Consider the following 21,521-nt stretch of genomic DNA (forward strand, 5'->3'; position numbering starts at 1 on the left):
ACCCTAAATATTAAGTTGCACAAAGTTGAACGAGTTCATTGGAGATGCACGCGCAACAAAGCAGCTTAGCACCCAACACATAGCAATTCATCTATTACCACAATCCAGTCCAAATAACGCACCTATACTGATAACATCTATATGGCAGAAGAGAAACATTTCATTCATTGCGCTTACTGCTAGTGCAGGATTGTCTCTTTAAATTTTGGCGATTAGCTTCCCACCAATCACAAATCTCTATCCTTCTCTGGCTTCACGGCTCAGGTGTTGTACCGTTATCTCTTGGACTGAGAGAGTATGGCTTGCGCTGTTATCACTCACATAGACTGATGACGCTTTCTCAATCGTAATAAATAATAGTTGTTGTCTCGCCGAGGTTTCAAGTGCTAATGTGTATTCCCTGTCAAATTCACAGCTCTTCTAATTCTTCTTATTTGTAATTACGATCTAATCCTTTCTGTACTAATTACCCTAGTTGTCCTAATTCTAATTGTGCCATGCACATTGCCTACCGTAAGGCGTCAACATGCTGCCCACCAAAAACCCAAGTGGGGTTTTTCTAATCGCCTGTCTTATTACCCTCTTCTTGTCCAGGTTCATCTGCTTGTTGAGGTAAAATGCAGATTTTGCACACAGGTCTCTTGAATATTCCTCTTTGTGTTTTTACCGTTACCACTCGTACTATTTCATCCTTTCCCTTATGCACTTCCACAATTCTAGCAAGAGGCCATCGTGTAGGTGGACAATTATCTTCAAATAGAAGTACTAACATGTCCTCTCTTATCTCAACCGGTTTTCCTTGTTTTCCCTACTTTAGCATAAGTCCTTGCAAATACTCTCTATGCCATCGTTTTCAAAACTGTTGGCTCATTTTTGTGATTAGCTGCCTACGACTTAATCTGTTTTGTATTATTTCCGTTTGATCTACCTCATCGAGAATCCTAGGTTGATTTCCTTTTAGAAAGTGACCTGGTGTGAGTGCTTCTAGTGATTCGGGATCAGTTGATATTTCGGTAATTGGCCTACTATTCAAAATTGCTTCTATTTCTGCTAATAGAGTACATGCTTCCTCAAACGTCAAGCTAGTCTCTCCTGCTCATAAAATGAAATTTAGTGGATTTAACCGCAGTTTCCCATAATCCTCCAAAATTAGGGACGAGAGGTGGAATAAATTTCCAAGCTTTCTGTTTCTCTAGACACCAATGATGAACGCTACTTGCATGTTTTTCAGTTTTCAATAACTCGTACAATTCCTTCAGCTGGTTAGCGGCTCCTTTAAAATTCGTCCCGTTGTCGGAGTGAATCTCAACGACTTTCCCTCGTCTCGCAATAAATCTCCGAAGAGCTCCGATAAATGCCTCTGTTGTAAGGTCCGATACAAGTTCGATGTGGATTGCTCGGGTGCTAAAACAGATAAAAATAGCGGTATAAGATTTGCGTGCAACTGCTCTTCGATTCATTCTCGTAAAGATGGGCCCACAATACCCCACAACCCCGGTGATAGAGAATGGTTTTGATGCAGACACACGAGTCGCTGGGAGCGGTGCTACGGGTTGCTGTACTGTCTCCGGGTTGCACTTGAAACAAGTGATGCACTGATGATATGTCCGTCGCAGGAGCAATCTAGCACCCAGTATCCAAAAAGTTTGACGAATCTCGTTCAGCATAGCCTGCGGTCCAGCATGCGACAATCGACGATGATAGTGATACGCCAATAGATCAGCGAGAGGATGGTTTCTTGGAATAACTATCGGAAACTGCTCACTCTTGCTCTAACTAATGTTGCATTGCCCAGCCGCCCGTCTACTCTAATAAGTCCATCTGTATTCAAATATTTAAGCGGTGACGTTTCTATTCAAATATTTAAGCGGTGACGTGTTCTTTCAAATGCATCGCGCTGCGCCATACTACAAATGACTTTCTCTCCTAATTGAAGCTCAGTCGTCGTCAACCACCTTGAACCTTCATTGTCATTGTCCTTTGCTGGTTGTTCTCGTTTTAGCCATCGATGTATGAAACGTAAACAGTAGCTCACTACTCTTCGCAACCTTGAGTAAGATGAAAACTTTGCGAATAGTTGCTTGCTAAAGGATTCTTCTTGCGTGGCGATGAGTACAACAGCCTTCTCGTCTTCTATAACTGCATCTTTTTTTAGTTCTTGTTGCAGTGGCCAGAATTCTTCGTTCATTATCAAGCACGAAGGGTTCATTCCACCAAATAGTGGTTACTTCGTCCAGCAAGTATCCTCGTGAGACTAAATCCGCTGGATTTTCTGCACCTGGAACGTGATTCCACACGCACTCCTTCGTATTTCTCTGTATTTTTGCTACACGGTTGGCAACGAAGGTTTTCCATCGACTCGGTGATGAGTTGATCCAATGTCGTACCGTCATCGAATCAGTCCATAGGTAACATCTTAACTCGGCCTTCAATGACTCCTTGATGAAACCGTATAACCGACTACCTAATACCGCTGCGCATAACACCAGGCGAGCCAATGTTTGTCTATTGGCGATCGGAGCCACCTTCGATTTTAGTAGTACTGATAACACCTTGCCGTTCGTTGTCTCGGCACGTATGTAAGAGCATGCTCCGTAGCCCTTTTCTGACGCATCACAAAATATGTGGATCTGCATACTGATCTGCATCTGATGGGCATACTAAACGTGGTACTGAAACATTTACTACCTTGCTCAATTGCTCGACATAGCTGTGCCATTCGCGTTTAAGCTGCAAAGGGAGTTCTTCATCCCAGTCCAATGCCCTATCGCCTTCTGTTTTCCACGTCCACAACCGTTGCATGAATATCTTTGCTATCATCTTTACAGGATCTAGCAGCCCTAGAGGATCGTAAATCTTAGCAATATTTCGACACACAATGCTTTAGTTATCGATTCGACGGTTTCTAGAGCTCTCATTCGTATGGACATGTGATCTGTGATGGGGATCCAACTCATTCCCAGTGTTCCAATCGGTTTTGACTCACTCTCGAATTGATGTTCTTCTGTAAGAGCCAAATCTTCCTTTGCTACGCCTTCAAGTACTGTTGGTCGATTGGAAGCCCATTTACGCAACTTAAATCCTCCCTTCGCCAATACTGCTTCTAATTGCCTCTTCTTTTCCTTGGCTTCATCTTCAGTGCTTGCCTCTGTTAGTAGATCGTCTACATAAAAATCTTTCATGCACTCACATGCCTTGGGGAAACTCTTTCGATGATCTTCAAACGTTCGCTGAAGTGTTTTGACGGCCAAATACGAAGCCGAAGCCGTTTCGTATGTTATAGTATTTAACTGAAATACTCCTATCGGCTGGTTTGGATCAGTTCTCCATAGAATGCGTTGAAGAGCTCGATCGTTTTCTTTAACCCATAACTGTCTGTACATCTTTTCCACGTCAGCAACTAATACAACAGATTTAAAGCGAAATCTTATATAGATGGACAAAATATCCTCTTGTAGCTGTGGGCTCACTAAGAGCAGTTCGTTTAACGAGCGCCCGGAACTGGTCTTACACGACGCGTCAAATACCACCCTGCACTTTGTAGTCGTGCTCTCTTCCTTCCATACTGCATGATGTGGCATGTTATATTCTTGCCATTGTGGGTTTTGCTCTATCTCATCATAATTGCATATACGTGTCATATGCCCTAGTTGTTCGTATTCGTGCATGAATCTTTTGTACACCTGGGCCAGATTGCTGTCGCCTTTCATTCTTCGTTCTTTAGGGTAATTATACGGTTCCCTAACACTAGCACAGGGGCTTCGGATGAGCTTTAGAAAGGCGTCTTACTCGGTTGAGGTTCAGGATACAAGAGAGCGTTTATTCGCTATTGTCACATCGAGGCGCATAAGGACAAGTATCTTATGCGTCTTGTTTACGCCCACGAGTTGGGCGATTATATTATCATGATTGTTACAGTGTTACAGTGGCAACAACCATAACTCAAACACCTATTTGTTCTTATTTGTTCTTACAACTGTGTTAACCTTGCAACTTCCTGGTTGTTACAGTTCTTACTGTACATTGCAGAACCGTTAAATATCGATGAGGCTACTTTTGAGCCATACTGATGTAAATCTTAAATCTTATTTCACTATAAAAAAACCAAGTCACGCAATTTTGTATTTTTTTTTCAAATGGTGTTCAAAAATAAGGTTATTTGTTACGTACGTAAAGTACCAATGAATCTTATTTACTTACACTTATAAGTAATAACAATGATAATCATGATTGGCGAGTTTTGTGGCCATTTTGATAAAACAGAAAGTTCAGTAGCTGCATTCCTACTTATTTTCAATCGAATTGATACGTTCCAAGCCTCTGTTGACACAAATTTTTTGATTTTTTTTTTTGGTTATCGGCGTGATTTTTTGGAAAGCATAGCTAAGTAGTAACCTCAACAACGTGTTCATTGAGCAACGTATTGATGTGCAGTGGATAAAAAAATTAGGGTGCCGCTAATACATATACAACATGTTTAGATCCCATCCCAATTGCGTACTTAAAAACATATTTTTTTGAAATGCTCACTTCTGGTTCAATCCATCTTCGGTTTTTGTGCCCATAAATGTAAGATTTAACTACAAAAATATGATATCGCACGTGGTTCGAATTCCATTTCTACTCTTTTTTTTTCGACTTATGTTTCATACGTTAGGTAATAAGTAATAGATGCTTAGAACAATTTCAATGTAAGTTTGCTCGGTCTTTAATTTCATGAGGGTCATTTTCAAAAACGCCATCAAAATTTTATTTTATTATCCTGAAACTGGTTTTGAAGTATTAAATGGAATTGGTATTTGTGTATGAGACAATTGTTATTGTTGTGCCAAATATCAAATTTCAACAGTGAACATACCCCCTCATATAATCATTTCAAATGTGTAGTTCTAATATTCCGATCTATACTGTTATAGAAAAGAATGGTGCAACACTGTTATAGCCTTCCCAGATCAATTAACTAAATTCACGTTTACTTGCAAACTACTTTATTTACTCTTGCCGCCCCACATCTTTCAGATTTTGCTTCTAACTTGACGTGTCCTTAATTATAACGTGGTTGTTCTTAATCAACACCATAGTACGGTGATAGCATCACATGGTAGATATCGTCATCACTCTTGATAGATACAGTCAGAATCTTTTCAGCCCTCTTGGGCACGCTACAGTAAGCATAGTTTCATTGTGGATCATTCTGCAGTTGATGCTGATCCGGCTAAATGCAGTGTGCACGGTTGTCTCACCTAACGCGCAGTATGTTGCAGTCATGTTGCACAATGAACCATCTCTCCCTTTAGTGCTTTGTTTCGGAAGGACATCCAGAAATAAGTAGTTCTTCCCGCCCGCGACCAAATCGTTACAAATTCAATTTTAACTTTCAAGCCATCAACATCCGCCGCTTTTTTGCTCGGAATTTCAGCAAGGCTTTTTAGCATATGGCCGCTTAGGGTCTCACGGCTACATCCGCCTCTTATTGTCATGCGTTTTCCTTGTCCCGACTCAGCCAATATTGCGGAGTAGTAGATTTGAGGGAGTAGTAGATTTGGGTGGTCGTCAACTCGAACGACTCTTTAACATGCCCGTCATGGGTTCAAGCCCATGGACCCCGTAGCAAGGATTCACTATTCGGCTACGTGGTAATGAATTAAGTCTCGAAAGCCTATATCTCGAAAGGCCGGACGCATAGGACGTCATAGGCATAGGACGTTACGCCAAATAGAAGAATATTTGAGGGAGTGTACATGTTCGACGTCCTGGATATAGCAACCCGTTTTACAGGATATTCTGTACCACACTTATCTGCCGATGAAGCCGGTGTAAGTAGTATTCGAGGTGCTTAAGCACCAATAATGAGTATGGTTGACTTTATTAATGATTGAATGAATTGGAATATCAACCATTTCACAATTAAGCAATTTTTCATAGTTTTCAAACATGTTTTATTTAAATATTGCCTTGATATCTTGATTTATAATGGGAAGGGGTATGAGATGGGACACGTTATCATCAGGTGGCTGAATTGCAACTTTAATTATTAAAAAAAATCATTCGGCCTCAGCACAATTTTTCGATCGAAAAAATTCGATCGATCCGGCTGTCATTTTGGTGTCATTTGACACTCATTTCGCCGCCAAGGTGTTCATTTTACTGGTCTTTTTGAAAACTGGTATACCATGACACTCACGAGCAAAATGAACTATGCTACAAAAATTCGATCGTTCCGCTTTGTATGGCGAAAAATCCGCAACTCATTGAGCTGTGGAAATTTTCGAATATCAGAAAAATGCCATAAATCAAGGTTAATGGTTTTGAAAAACGTTATGTAAAAGCAAGTTGGTAATTGTTCTGGTTCTTTTTCAATATTTTGGGTGATAAAAAATCATTTATTAAATATTAAAAAAATGGTTTGCCTACACTAAGTACTGAACTCGATGGGAATCGACTTCATGCAGGAGTATGAAAGAAATAGTTATACTGTCAGTTTTACGTGAGCGCCTATCGAATTTTTTCGATCGAAAAATGGTGCTGAGGCCGATTATCTCCAATACCTTGTGTTTTCAAATCGGTTTGTGTAAACAAAAAATCTAAGTAACCATTGCCCTCATTACACGCGGGCTTTCAGTGTGGCATGGAGCAAGTCCTTTCGCAGCAACGCGCGTTGCTAAGAGAGCTGTGTTCTCACTGCTTTCTCTCTATCGCTGAATGGTTACTCTCACGTCATGGTGGCGATTTTCGATTTTATATACAGTCAGCCCAAAAAGTATTCGTCTAGCTGAATATTTTGCAGAAAAAGGGGAACTATGGCCGCAATAGGCATGGGGTGGTAAAAGTAATCATGGGGTTTGATAAAGGGACTATCAATACACACGTTTTGCTAAAAAAATAAGCTTTTAAATAGTGCAATAACAACAACAAAAAACAAAAAAAAGTCATTTGCGACTTTCGCGAACGCAATACATACAATACAAAGTTTTAAATATAGTGTCGACTGTCGAAATTTGACGATTTGCTTTTTGTTTTATTTGTTCTTCTTAATTTCACACAAATCAGTTGATTTCCTTTTTATCCTTTATCCTATTTATCCTTTTTCAATGTTAAGTGACGATCAAAAGTCACTACTAGGATGTTTGCTGTGCGTGTGTTTGGTATTACTGAGTTATTGTATGTTATGGATTTTAGAGTATGACATTTGCTATTGCAGATGTGAATTATTTGGATTTGCAGTGTGAAATTGTGTAACCTGTCCAACATGACCATTTCTGAACTATATTGACTCCTGCTTGTAAAGTTGTGCGTGATTCGGTTCAATTGTTGGATGCTGAGACAAAAACTATATCATCAGCATACATGAAACATTTAATGTTACTGGGCACGAGGCGGAAGAGGGATTCTATACTGATAAGAAAAAGAGTGGGAGAAAAAATGGCACCCTGGGGAACACTGTTCTCTTGGACATGCAGGCCATAAGATCAATCATAAGATTGAGTTTCAATTGAAACTTAAAATGACACCTATCGCCAACGACGTTAACCACCAGTCGATAAATATATCGACCAATATCATAACAAATATGGCGGATTGGTATCACGAAACGGGAAATTTGTTAACCGATAAAACAGTAGAAGCAACTGTCATGGCTGTCATAGCAATAGTGGATAAAAGTCGATCAGTCGTTAAAAAAGTCGATAATTTGTATCGCGAACGGCAAAAATTGGCTATATTGATCTATATAATTATAAACTTCGAAGCAGAGGATAAACAGTGTAGAGTGCACATTGTTTCGCTGTACGTTTGAACAGCTGTCACATTTATGCGCACGGTTAAGCCGCCCGCCGGTTAATCCTCCCCCGGATAATCGACGTTCTACTGTAATTATAAAACTAGTGAATTTTTTAATTTTTATATGAATTTGACATTTCTCGGACTATTATCCGTGCAAGTCGATTAACCGGCAACCGTCCGGTCCCGAGCTGCCCGGATAATCGACGTTCTACTGTAATTTATATTTTTATCACAGTTAAGAATATTTTTATCTAAATAATGCACACTGGTCTGTCGCGTGGATAATAATAAAAAAAATATAAAAATGTTGTTTGGGAATATTATAATGCATGTAACGCTTTTCCAATGTAACATAGAGGACTGAGCCTGTCTCTTAAATGTTAATGTACCATATAATTAAATTAAGTTATTTATTTCAAAACATGAATGGGATTATCAAGAAGTTGTTTCCTTCTTTTTACGCAGGACAAAATCTTATTCCATCAAACCAAGAAGCAGAGCTATTTACATTTCCCTTCGCTACGACTCCTCATTTCGTGCAAAACTGGAGTAATGATAAATTAACTCCTTATAGGACTCATAATTTTATTGAATGCTCCTTGCAAAGAGGCCAATCCTCATGTTATAACTTCAATAAACTGAGTTCTATCGACAGTAGACCAACAGAAAAGCAATCAATAATTTCGCGTCGGAAAAGATCTTGGTCGCGAGCGGTATTTAGTAGTTTACAACGAAAAGGACTTGAAAAGACATTTCAAGAACAAAAGTATATAACTAAACCCGATAGAAAACGCCTCGCTGCTACGCTTGGTCTACATGATTCACAGGTAAAGTTTTGCATGCATTGTTGTAGTTGTTGTTGTATTTTTATTTTATGTTTAATCTTCCTAACGAAATTTAAAATTCAGTGGAATTAATCATTTATAAATTTTTACTAGGAGGTTGCACATTACCCTTTTATTGCACATTGTGAATAAATTTTCTGTTGAAATGTTTTTAAAACGCTGTTCAAAGTTAGCTCTTTTTTCTTAAATATTGAGCAATTTTTATTCTGCCTCCAGCATCCCGAGAGACAAAACTAGAGTCGCTTATTCTCCAGAACCCTTACCCCGAAGAAGATCACAGCGGCAGATAACGGTCGATGTTCTCTAGTGCGAAACTACTGTAATATGAAAATTGTTTATGGTTTGACTTCTCACTTCAGACTTGTGATCGTCCAGGCGATCTTGGAAATTTGTAAAAAAAATCTCTTTCTGGAATCGAGCAAAGAGGCCTTACCTTGGGTAGGGGGATACTCTCAGCTCATGAATAAGGACGTGTAGTCTCATGTACTGTCTAACTCAATCTGTCTTTATTTCACTAAAACCCTGGTTTATATTTTGTAATTATTTGTGTGTGTTGGATGTGTATGTATATCTTGTGTCGATGTGTAGGTGCATATGATTATGCTATGCCTATTTTGTATTTCTTTCTATTGGTCTGTTTTCGGATTTTATAGTTCTCTATGTATCCTTATGTTTTGCCTTTTTATGTTTGTCTTGAAATCCTTCGCGTTTCTAGAACGTTCCTAAACACACTTGATATTATATGACCTATGCGTCTTGTCATGTTATCCTACAGGATTCAATTATTGCTACGCATATGCATGTTGCATCATGCAGTATGTTACCTATTTTCTTCTCATGCAGTACGAACCTACACTGGACCTTCGCTTACTGATGAAGTCAAGTACCGGGCCGTTCCAAAATGCTTGTTTATTTAGGGCAACGATAATTACAGTGAACCCTCTCTTATTTGAGAGGCGATGGGACTGTCGAATAAGAGGGATTTTCAAATTACAGAGATTGAAAGTGAATGAAAGGTCCATACAAACTAGAAAGAAAAAGAACATTTAGTATGCAGCCTTAACTGTTGCTATAGGAAACTGTGCATACGATTGCCAATTTGAGCATACATCATTCAATAATCATGGCAACACCATACACAAATAAGAGGGACACAGATTTCAGAGGTTTTCCAAATTAGAAGAACAAAAATGTACTGGAAATCAAGGGACTGTGCAAAATGTTCAAATAAGAGAGGTTTATCAAATCGGAGAGGTGTCAAATAAGAGAGGGTTCACTGTATTCCATACGATAAGTTACAGTTTGTTTCTATCCTTGCTGCATTTATCAGTTATGTTTCATACGGGGTTTTAATTACTATGCTGTTCTAACCAGATGTGTCAAAGATTAAACTATTTGATCTGTGAAATGTTATAGTTTCCAGATGGTTCTGTGATTATATAATTTTGTATTGCAGACATGTTACACTACGTTAGCACTTGATTGCTTGTATGGATGTGTTGTGCCAATAATAGTAGGAATTAGTTTCTTCGCAGGAAGACCGAATAGTATGTGTGAGAGTATTCGATCGTTCGAAAGAGAATATATACCCTTTACAACGATCGTCGTTAGTACCAAATGTGGTGTTTGTGGTAAAGTTTTGTGTATCCTGGTAAGAAAACCAAAACCAATTCTCCCTATCTATGGCCAATTTATCTCTCCTTCGCTTTAGCCGTGGTGGTCGATCAAATAGAGATAATGTCCGATTCTGATATGGAGATCGTGCAGAGCTCAAAAAGAAAAAAATGCTACTAAGTAACTAAAATATACTCCTGCTGAGAAAAAGGTGGCAAGAGAAGAGCTTCCTTCCATATCCATACATGTACCGGAGGATCTCGTAGTGTCCCAAATTAATGCATCAACGGAGAAAAAGCAATATCGTGCTCGAGCTTATTCCCCGTTCTGGCAAGGCAAATCAGTGGTATTTGTTATACCACGTACGAAGCAGTTAGACGTGCGAGCAATTGCTACTAATATTGGGGGCCTTCACGATTCTAGTTAGTTTTTTGTATGGAGTTTGACAGTTGTAGGCTGAAATCATGTAAACACTCCATACAAAACCACACAAAAAACTAGCCTGCGATTTTCAGTCTAGAAAATTTTAGCCTAAAAGCTAGAATTAGATTCGAGTACCTGCTCGAAAACACGGGTTTGTTTACATTTATCCCAAGGTGCATTAAAGAAATCAGGTGATCGAATCTGGAATCAAAGTGTATGTAGTCCAGGTGGTTTCATAGCATTTTTTTATAATCAAATTTGAATATCACTTTTTGACAGAACGAGTGAAAACTTTTGCTCCAACGACCTTTCTGGAGGCTTGACGAATACTCAAAACACTCTTAAAATCTGCATTCAGAAGCAGAAGCGATAAAAATCAGTCTTCTAAATTCATACACCTTGGAATAAGCCCACCTGTATATTATACTCCCTCAGATAGCTGCTCGAAAACTGCTATACAATTGAAACAGCTGACAGGCTGAAATTTCAGCCTACGAGTTTCAAACGGAAAGGGCCCCATTATTATTATTGCCGGTCTCGTAGTACAGTCGTCAACTCGAACGACTTAACAACATGCCCGTCATGGGTTCAATCCCCAAATAGACCGCGCCGCCATACGTAGGACTGACTATCCTGCTATGAGGGGGGGGGGGGAATCAATTAGTCACTGAAAGCCAAGCCCACAAGTGGGTGGGTACAGGCAGGCCTTGACCGACTTCGGTTGTTGAGCCAAAGAAGAAGAAGAAGAAGAAGAATGAATGTGTTACAAAGGTGTGGCTTGGCTTTCCAAAGTGTGTTACAATGTGTCTATGGCTGATAGTGTGTATTACAATATGTTCTGTATAGCAGATATGCTACATGCACTTTGGTGCGGCCAGTGCTAGAATACGCTTCGGTAGTATGGTGGCCTACAGCTGCTCGCCCCCTAGCTCGTTTAGAGTCGATTCAGCGCAAATTCACGCAGTTCGCTTTGCGCTCTTGGAGTGTTCAACTGGACTATGAGGGACGCTGTCCGTTGCTTGACATCGATACATTGAAGCAACGGAACTGCAACGCTCAGAGGTTGTTTGTCGCGGGACTTCTTGACAATCGGATCGACTCGCCCACGCTTCTTTCGAAGCTCAACATGTATGTTCCGCCGAGATCGCTCCAAGCTAGATTGCTGCTTGACGTGGAGGAACGCCGCACTCGCTTTGGCTCCTCTGATCCGTTTATTCGTATGTGCCGTGAGTTTAATGTCGTTTGTGATCGTCATCAACCTGACATGTCGCGCACCGCATTGTTAAATAGTATTCGTGTCGTGCGACCTTTTACATTTTAATTATTTTACTTAAGACTAAGCGTGACAAATGGATGACCGAAACGTGACCATGATATAATGAATGTAAACGAATTCGCTTCAAGTGGGCCACTCGTGGTCCGTTGAATTTTAATAATTAAATAAGAAATAACAAATACTTAGGGTTATGATTAGAATTATTTATAATTTTAAGCTGATTCATAAATGACTTTATCTACTGTGAATACTCAGGTGTTACCTCGGAGTTTTTTTTAAAGGTTCAAAGGATCCGTACACTATCCAGCCCAATCGTGTCTTTGGTGGTGGTTGCTCATATGGTGTCCGCCGGTTCTGGCTGATAGCGCTTCGGCTGTGGTTCTCCGACCATCATGAAGCAATCTGTTGTGCAGGAAAACGCAACCATTTGTGCCACACGGCGTTCTTCTTTGGCAACGATTAAAGTATCGTTCAAGACATTTGCGACACTGCTCGCCAACGGGCGTCTTTGTCCATGGCAAGAAAATCAGGGCAGCTTTCTACGTTGGCGCATTGTTCTTGGCATACTGGGCAACGTGGTGTGGCTCTGCTAGAACTCGATGCAGTGTGTCACGCTGGAGCTGCAGTGAGATGCGCATTCACGTGTCGATGTTACCTATTCGCTGTGGCATTCGATGCAGTTCTTGTACTATACGGACTTTCTGGAACCGAGGTAACAATCACCAAACTGGCTGCTTGGACCAAATGATTCAGCCAAACATTGAAGCTCGACAACGTTGAACGGTACAGTTCATTTGATAACATCTCCAATTGAGCTTCAGGGACGAAGGCAAGCGCTCCGTCAGCTCGTATAACAAAGCCACATTAAACATGTATTCGTCGAGACCTGTGGCTGTGATTGTCGCATAAAGATTCTGGACTGCGATCCCAAAGTCTATCAGTGTATCGAGACGATCCTGTTTAGGTGCGGGCATGGCGCGCTCCTTGTTTACTAGCGAGTGAACAATAATCTCAGGACGACCGTAGAGCATTTTTAATGTGCTGATAACGTTTGGTACATTGGACGGATGCATCAAGAGGCAACGTACTGACTCTAACGTCTTTCCCTTCAGAGCCTTTTGAAGTCGGTCCTGATTGTCCACATCGTTGTAGACATACTCCTTCGTGGTGTATTCGAAGGAGGAAAGAAACATCGGCCACTCTTCGGGGTTGCCGGCAAACGTCGGCAGATCCCGTAGCCGTACTCTACCATGTCTAACCGTGTATTGCATCTGCGAAGGATCAAAAGCTGAGAAAACGTTCGCCTGAAATTTTTTCCGGGACGATACCCACGCATGGTTGCTGAAAAGAGGTTCACTGATGACCAGTTGCGCTTATTGCTGATGCGTTGTTCCCTGATGACCGGTTGCCTGGAACGATTGCATCAACTCGTTCCGTTCCCTGAGCTGCTTGATCTCCAGGTCTTCTAAAGCTCGCTGTAGGTCACCACCTCGATCAGGCTGCGTGGCTGGCGGCTGGCTGGGCCCAGCGTACTGGTCTGCGTCTCTACGGCGAGTCGCAGAAGTGCTAGCTCGCGCGTTGTAACGCAGAAAATCCGGGAAAGCAATGCTCGATCGAGACGGTGCGCTCGCAGGTTCACGGTCCGTGTTGCCGCGGTCAGATGTACCTTGCGTTAAACTCCGCCGTACGGGCACGGCCGAAGGAAGGCGGTTAGCTGGCTGACTGGAGAGACCGTGACTCCACATTGCGCCTTCAGAGACACTCCAAGTCCCCGTGACACACTCGGGCTTAACTGAGCGATTTGCGCGGTTAGCCGGATGAAGCTTTCGTTAGCCTCCCTGGCTTGCTGGACCAAACCCTGTATCGAAACAGTGTCTTCCTCTAAATCGTGTACCGGGGAAAGTTGTCGCACTGTCAAATTCGCGGAGGGGTTCAGCGTTCTCGCGGTTCATGATCACTCAACTAAGCTTCACACGGGCTTTCACAAATTAAGAAAGTGACATTTTTTTAAATGTTCTAGAAGCAAAGTTCTTTCTTCTACTGAAACTTAAACCGTGATTTTTAACTTGTCGTTTACTGCTCTACTTTATAGCTCAAAATCGTACAACGTAGTAAAGTAAATTTTCGCGGCGGATCGTTAAAAAAATTCACGTACGCTTTCCTATGCTTTCTGACTTCATCTCATGGCGCTCGCGCGTTTTTCGATTCGCGCAGCGATGTTTTTTCTGCTCCCTCTGGTAACGGCAAATCGGCGACGTTTCGGTTCGGCTGTCAACGGCATAACAATAAACACAAATTGTAAACAACAGTTTGTCACATTTCGCCGACCTTGTTGTTTTATACAACATTGCTTTTTATGGAACATTGCCTGTGGGTGGTAGGATGTAGTCTTCAGGTGACGCTGCTGGTTTTCGAAAAAGCTCCGATTCGAATTGTTTGCCCAAATCCGTGGTAATTTTGGCTGGGACGCCAAATCTCGCTACCCAATTGGTTACAAACGCTTTGCAGACCGTTTCTGCTGTAATATTCGGCAAGGTAATGGCTTCAGGCCATCGCGTAAATTTGTCCACTACTGTTGGAATGTTGTTAATGTCAATCGGCCTCAGCACAATTTTTCGATCGAAAAAATTCGATCGATCCGGCTGTCATTTTGGTGTCATTTGACACTCATTTCGCCGCCAAGGTGTTCCTTTTTCTGGTCTTTTTGAAAACTGGTATACCATGACACTCACGATCAAAATGAACTATGCTACAAAAATTCGATGTTTGCCGCTTTGTATGGCGAAAAATCCGCGACGCATTGAGCTGCGGAAATTATCGAATATCAGAAAAATTCCGTAATCAAGGTTGATGTTTTTGAAAAACGTTATGTAAAAGCAAGTTGGTAGATGTGTTGGTTCTTTTTCAATATTTTGGGTGATAAAAAAATTATTTATAAATTATTTTAAAAATTGTTTACCTGGAAAGCCATCTTCATGTAGGGGTATAAAAGAAATAGATATACTGTAAGTTTTACGTGAGCGCCTATCGAATTTATTCGATCGAAAAATTGTGCTGAGGCCGACTGTCAGTTTTACGTGAGCGCCTATCAAATTTTTTCGATCGAAAAATTGTGCTGAGGCCGAATGTGTAACGACGCGCTGTATCGGCATACGATTGCGTTGGTTTACCTTGGTCCTCTGGTAATGGCTTCAGGCCATCGCGTAAATTTGTCCACTACTGTTGGAATGTTGTTAATGTCAATCGGCCTCAGCACAATTTTTCGATCGAAAAAATTCGATCGATCCGGCTGTCATTTTGGTGTCATTTGACACTCATTTCGCCGCCAAGGTGTTCCTTTTTCTGGTCTTTTTGAAAACTGGTATACCATGACACTCACGATCAAAATGAACTATGCTACAAAAATTCGATGTTTGCCGCTTTGTATGGCGAAAAATCCGCGACGCATTGAGCTGCGGAAATTATCGAATATCAGAAAAATTCCGTAATCAAGGTTGATGTTTTTGAAAAACGTTATGTAAAAGCAAGTTGGTAGATGTGTTGGTTCTTTTTCAATATTTTGGGTGATAAAAAAATTATTTATAAATTATTTTAAAAATTGTTTACCTGGAAAGCCAACTTCATGTAGGGGTATAAAAGAAATAGATATACTGTAAGTTTTACGTGAGCGCCTATCGAATTTATTCGATCGAAAAATTGTGCTGAGGCCGACTGTCAGTTTTACGTGAGCGCCTATCAAATTTTTTCGATCGAAAAATTGTGCTGAGGCCGAATGTGTAACGACGCGCTGTATCGGCATACGATTGCGTTGGTTTACCTTGGTCCTCTGGTAGGCAATTCGTGTAGAAACGTACTGTTTGCAATCTCGTCTCATTGCTGACCAAACAAAACGTTGTGTTACCAAATATGTCGTAGCCTTAACACTGGGATGAGCTACGTCGTGCAATTTAGCGATGACCTGTCTTCTGAAAGTTTTTGGGACAAAATGTCTAACGGTGTTAGTAGAAATATCACAGTACAGTTTGGCAGTGGTGTCTGGTATGTTAAGTTGCTTGATCTGCAAAGTGGTATCATGTGGTGGGTTTAGTAGAAAATCCTGTAGCTCTTCATCGTTCTGCTGCTCGCAAGCTAATTGGGTAAAATTTACTGTATCTGCTTCGATTGCTTCGATTCGGCTAGGCATATGTGGCAACCTTGCATGTTATTGCAACGCACTGTAAAGTGCCGAAAGCTTTTAACCTTTGAAGCATTTAACCTTTGTAGGGTTCCGTACACACCTTTACGCTTCCGTGCCTATTGCAATACTAATACGCGTTCCTCTATTAACACTAATACTACAAACTTATACTACCTACGCTAAGCAAGGATCATTACACTACTACCACGAAATCTTCAAGTTGAATTTGTACAGAATAAAATTAAGTCACTCTTATCTCGCAACCTATCCAACACATCACATCTCTTTCACGTTAATCTTTATCAAATCGAAAGAACGCGCTAAACATATATGCCACTTTATTATCTTGGCCAGAAATATGTCGAATATCAGTAGTGTATTCACAGAAAAATGCCAGCCTTCTTTGTTGTGTTGGGTTTGTGTTTTCTGACCTTTGCTGAAATGCTGTAGTGAGTGGCTTGTGATCGGTGTATACAGTGAAACCGCGTGCTTCTAAAATATCTCTAAAATATTGAATGGCTTTATAAATCGCGTATAGCTCCCGATCGTATGTGCTTGCCTTACACAGGTGTAGCGAAAGTTTTTTTTGAAAAAAATGCTAAGGTTACTAGCCCTTTATTGGTCAACTAGTTAAGGGCTGCTCGTATTGCTTGGTTCGACGTATCAACATCAAGGACCACTTTTGCATTTGGGGATGGATGTGCTAATATGGTAGCACTCGATAAATCTTTTTTGCATTTTTAAAATGCTTCTGTTGTTGTTTTGTCCCATGTCAGGGGTGTGCAACAGTTTTCAATATTTTCTGTTATCATATTTTCAATGTTTGTTTGTTTTTCGTTGCGTGTTGTATGAATCTTCTGTAGAAGTTAATGGAACCTAAAAATCGTTTTAGTTCCTTTGCCACTGTGAGCTTAGGGAATTTTAAAATTGCACGAACCTTGTCGGGTTTTGGTTTTATCCTATCTGCAGTGACAGAAGCTTGGCCGATTTGGCATTTTTCCTGGTTTATCACCAATCCATTCTCTCGTAGCCTGCTCAACACGGCTCGAAGGTGCTCCTTATGTTGTGTAATATCATTGGATGCGATACACAAATCATCAACGTACGAGAATACAAAGTCCAAGTCATCTAAGATCACGTTTAAGTATCGTTGCAGACAGTGACGGATTTAGGGTGTTGGGGGCCCCCCCGCGGCCGCTCAGCCCGCGTACCGTTAAACTTGCCACTGGTTGCAGGGTCTGCGCCGCATTTCTTAGCCCAAAGGTCGTGAACTTAAACTCAAATAAACCGAACGGTGTAGTTATTGCGGTTTTTGGTATGTCTTCTGGGGCCACTGGAGTTAGGTGATAGGCACTCTGTAAGTCGATACAGGATTTTTTTTATTAAAACGTGTAGTAAAACAGTCTTCTATATGTGGGACAGGATAACGGTCAGGAACCGTGATACCGCTCAAGTTTCTATAATTACCGCAAGGCCACCACCGTTCATCGGATTTTGTACCAAGTGTAAAGGACTGGCCCAGCTACTTTTGAATGGTTGACATATTCCTTGCTGGACGAGGAACATAAACTGAGCCTTTGCTTCGATCAACTTACCTTATCTGTATACAATCGACGTGGACGAGAAAATACCGGAGGACCATTGATGATGATTTAGTGCATAGTTGGCGCTTGTGTTGGTTTGTGATTGTTATTGTAAATGGTAATGCTTTTGAATTCGTTCATTATCTCTGCAATTGGGTCCTTTGTGTTGTACGTATTAATGCTTGCTGTAAATACTGTAGTACTAAATCTAAATCTCAATACTAATACTAAATCTAAATACTAAATCTTAATCAAATGAAGTACTGTATATGCTTATCTTATAATTGATATTTTTTTAAGGTAAAAGTGTGGTTTCAAAATCGTCGAATGAAGTGGCGGCACCTTGTAAAACATGCCTCAATAGTCTCATCATCCCAGAACACACTCGATCAAGCTTCACAGTCAATATCGCCGTCATCCATGAGTTTAGATATGACAGAAATGTTTCAATTTAATTGTGATGATGGCAAAGATGCCGAAGACGACATTATAATAGATTAAGTTTCCTCAATTGTACTTAGTAAATCTGTTATATAAGATTTGTAAAAATGTTATTAGTTAACTTTTCTTTCACTAACATTTTTTATTTTTTACTTCACAGTTGAGCACTAACATAGCGCACTGGCACCTGAATAAGAGAAAGAACACTTTGAGTTGATATTTAGCATACAATTTACTCATATAGACTCGTATTTACTCATATATAAATAAATCTTAAATCCACAAATACAAAATTCTCGTGTCGCTGTGTTAGCGTTCAAATTCGACCGAACAGACTTGATCATTGTTTATGAAACTTTACCAATATGGTCCATACTTATGAAAACAGGTTTGTAACTTTTTGTCGTATCTAGAAACTGTAAACTTTTTAATTAATTACCATTATCAAAATTTAGAAACAGCAGTTCAGAACAATAAATGAAAATGAGTATCAGGAAGTACGCCGCCGCTACGAATGGATTCAATGATACCAGGCATTGTGCCAGTGTGTCTCCACCTCCTACTCCTACTAAATACAACCTCGTCGTACAGAATGGTAACATGTCTCTCAACTATTAAAGCTTGGGTATACGGGGTAACCCAACTGTGGGCGAATGGGTTGCATGGCTAAATTGATAGGCGAGGTACATCATGATAGATAATATTCATGACTCAGAGACAGGTGTCACTCGTAGTATTGTGATGATGTTCTAGATGGCTTCTATGTTGATAGTGTATGTGAAGTAGGAAAAAGAGACGGGAGATATCGCCCACAGCGATATCGTAGCGAGCGCCGATTGGGCGAAAGAATGAATTTAAGCGGCGCGCGCTGCTATGTCAGAAGGTCAATTGAACGCGAAATGTCGAAGGTGAAGGACGTGCGAATATGGAGCAAAATAAAGTGAAATGAACTAAAGCCACCCATCTTCTTCTTTTTGTGTAAAACTGTTTCTCACATGTATTACATTTACTTGTAGTGTATGATTTTGAGTAGTTTTGCGTAGTTAAAATTTAGACAAAGAAGCGTCTTTGGCGCTTCGGAAAAAAAACTTAACAAGGTTTGCATGTTGTTTGTGTACCGTCAGTGAAGATCTTAGCCGGCGTCATGGAGTGCGTAAAGTATTCAGACCCGTTTTAATCGGAGATGATTCATTGGAGTGCGGGAGATTAGCATCCACCTCGATTGAAACTTCATTGAAAAAGTTTGTTTGGTCCCTTGTGTTAAAACCGGCTCCGGAACCGTTGCAACAGAGCCGTTGGTGCGGAGCCAACTCCGAAGCCGTTGGTGCGGAGCCAATTTTCGGAACTATTCCCATCACTAGTTTGCATACAAGGATTAATCAATTTCTCCGAGACAATATTAACAGACTCGTTGAAAGTGATGGGCGTTTCGGAGCGCACCAACGGCTTCGGAGCCGGCTCCGGAGCCGTCGGAGCAGAGCCGGCTCTGGAGCCGTTAGTCCGGGGGTTTATTTATATTGATTTATTTACTTTATTTATTTATTTATTTATTTATTTATTTCGTTAGTTATTTATTCATTTATTTATTTATTCATTTATTTGTTTATTTATTTTTTTTTATTTATTTATTTATTTATTTATTGATTCATTATTTTATTTTTTTATTTTTTTATTTATTTATTAACTTTATTTTTTTATTAATTTACTTTTTTTTTAAATTTATTTATTTATTTATTTAGGGTAAATGTACCTATAGTGGTGGTGGTACCAATAGTGGTGGTATTGCACTAAAATGCGGTTCATACGGCAAATTAAAAGTTATTAAGTTATTTACGTTAGTGTGAAATGTTCTTTAGCCTTTTACAAAGGGTTTAAAAGTTAAATGGGGTCATTCCGTTACTTAGTGACCGAAAAATCCATTATTTTGTGACATGTGTCAACATTTTTCCAAAATCCTTAGGATTTCATAACGAAACTCATATTTCTGTTAATGTTCTAAATGACCACATAACCACGCAATTACTAGTTTTTCAGCATAACTGTTATGAAATGTTATTGTTTTACCAAAATTATTTGCCTTTTGACCATGTTAATGCATTTTTAAGTGTTTTTTACTATAGTGCCATTATAGGTACAGAAAACAGGCATGTTCTTATAGTGGTTATAGTTATAAAATCAATAAAAACGGGTCGTTTTAGATTTTTTCGAGGATATTTTCGACATGTCGTACTGTTTTCACTAAAATAAGCAACAGAAATGAGTTTTATGTAGGAAATTTACCAAAAACAGGCCAAAATTCGCTTATATGGCTGAATGAAAAATTGACTTCAAATCAAGCACACTCTTCCGGGTGTAGGTTGACGACAGGTGTGATGCAGTACTTTAGTCAATAGCTTCATCGATCAAATTTTTAAATTTTTTTACGATCAAATTACGGAAGAAACCAATATTATGGCAGTAATCCTTGCTATTCATATGAAAACAGCTTCTAAACTAAGTTTCATTGATATTATACACCGTTTTTGATGCATCTTTGTTTACCACCACTATAGGAACACAATAAGACGACTGTAGGAACCATACCACCATTATAGGTACAACGAAGCAGCCACAAAAAAATTGTATTTTTCCGTAAATTTGATGTATTTCAAGGTGAAAATGGTTGTGATTGCGAAGATAACACATATTACAATTGATATGTGTTAAAATATTCAGAAAATGTCCTTCCTGACACTTTAAATTCATTAAAACATATCGATACCACTACAAATTGCACCACTATTGGTACATTTACCCTATTTATTTATTTATTTATTTATTTATTTTTTTACTTTATTCATTTATTTATTTATTAAATAAATGTGTGTTCCTTCTTCTTCAATTATGGAATGATTTATCCTTGTAAATTTCTAAGGTAAGTTTCTTATCCTCGTGTGTGCTTCAATGGATACATTCAACTAACGCTTGTCGTCTAAAAAGTTACAGTGCACGCGCATGTTAATCGACGGTTGCCAATATCCCGCAAAACGATCGACGGAAGGAAATCGGTGTCCGGTTTTAAAATATAAAGGTAAGCGTTTCTATAATCCTATGTGCAAAATATTGTTTAGTTTGTTATAAAAAAATGGATTAATTATTGATTAATTTTCATCAATAGATTTCATTACAGCTCTTTCGTAGAAGAGCGCACTTCAAGGACGCCTAGGATACGGCTAAACATGCGCAGCACCAGTCCGTGACGTCATTTCCAGACAGGCGCCGGCTGAACACGCGCAGCACCAGTCGAGGATATCCTAGCGCAGAGGGTAGAAGGAAGAACGAGAGGAAGGGTAACAGAAAGCAACCGCAGCATTTGGAAGGGGTGAAGCATCCTGCCGTAT

At 39.9% G+C, this 21,521-nt stretch overlaps 1 protein-coding gene across 2 annotated transcripts in view; it reads left to right on the forward strand.

The window, feature by feature from the left end:
• LOC133392946 (uncharacterized) overlaps positions 1-19,752 on the forward strand; it is a 51,269-nt gene extending 31,517 nt beyond the window's left edge. Inside the window, exons 2-4 of one of the 2 annotated variants that reach the window (XR_009765909.1) lie at positions 8,248-8,609; positions 18,001-18,529; positions 18,597-19,752. Coding sequence is in view for 1 of the 2 variants with exons in the window: in XM_061655586.1 (XP_061511570.1) it covers positions 8,248-8,609; positions 18,001-18,201 (563 nt within the window). In the remaining variant the exon portion in view is untranslated. Of the gene's footprint in view, positions 1-8,247; positions 8,610-18,000 lie in introns of both variants that reach the window. The other variant, XM_061655586.1, reaches the window with a different exon arrangement.
• Positions 19,753-21,521: the final 1,769 nt, after the last annotated feature.

This window comes from Anopheles gambiae, chromosome 3 (assembly GCF_943734735.2).
Source record: "Anopheles gambiae chromosome 3, idAnoGambNW_F1_1, whole genome shotgun sequence".
NCBI lineage: Eukaryota > Metazoa > Arthropoda > Insecta > Diptera > Culicidae > Anopheles > Anopheles gambiae.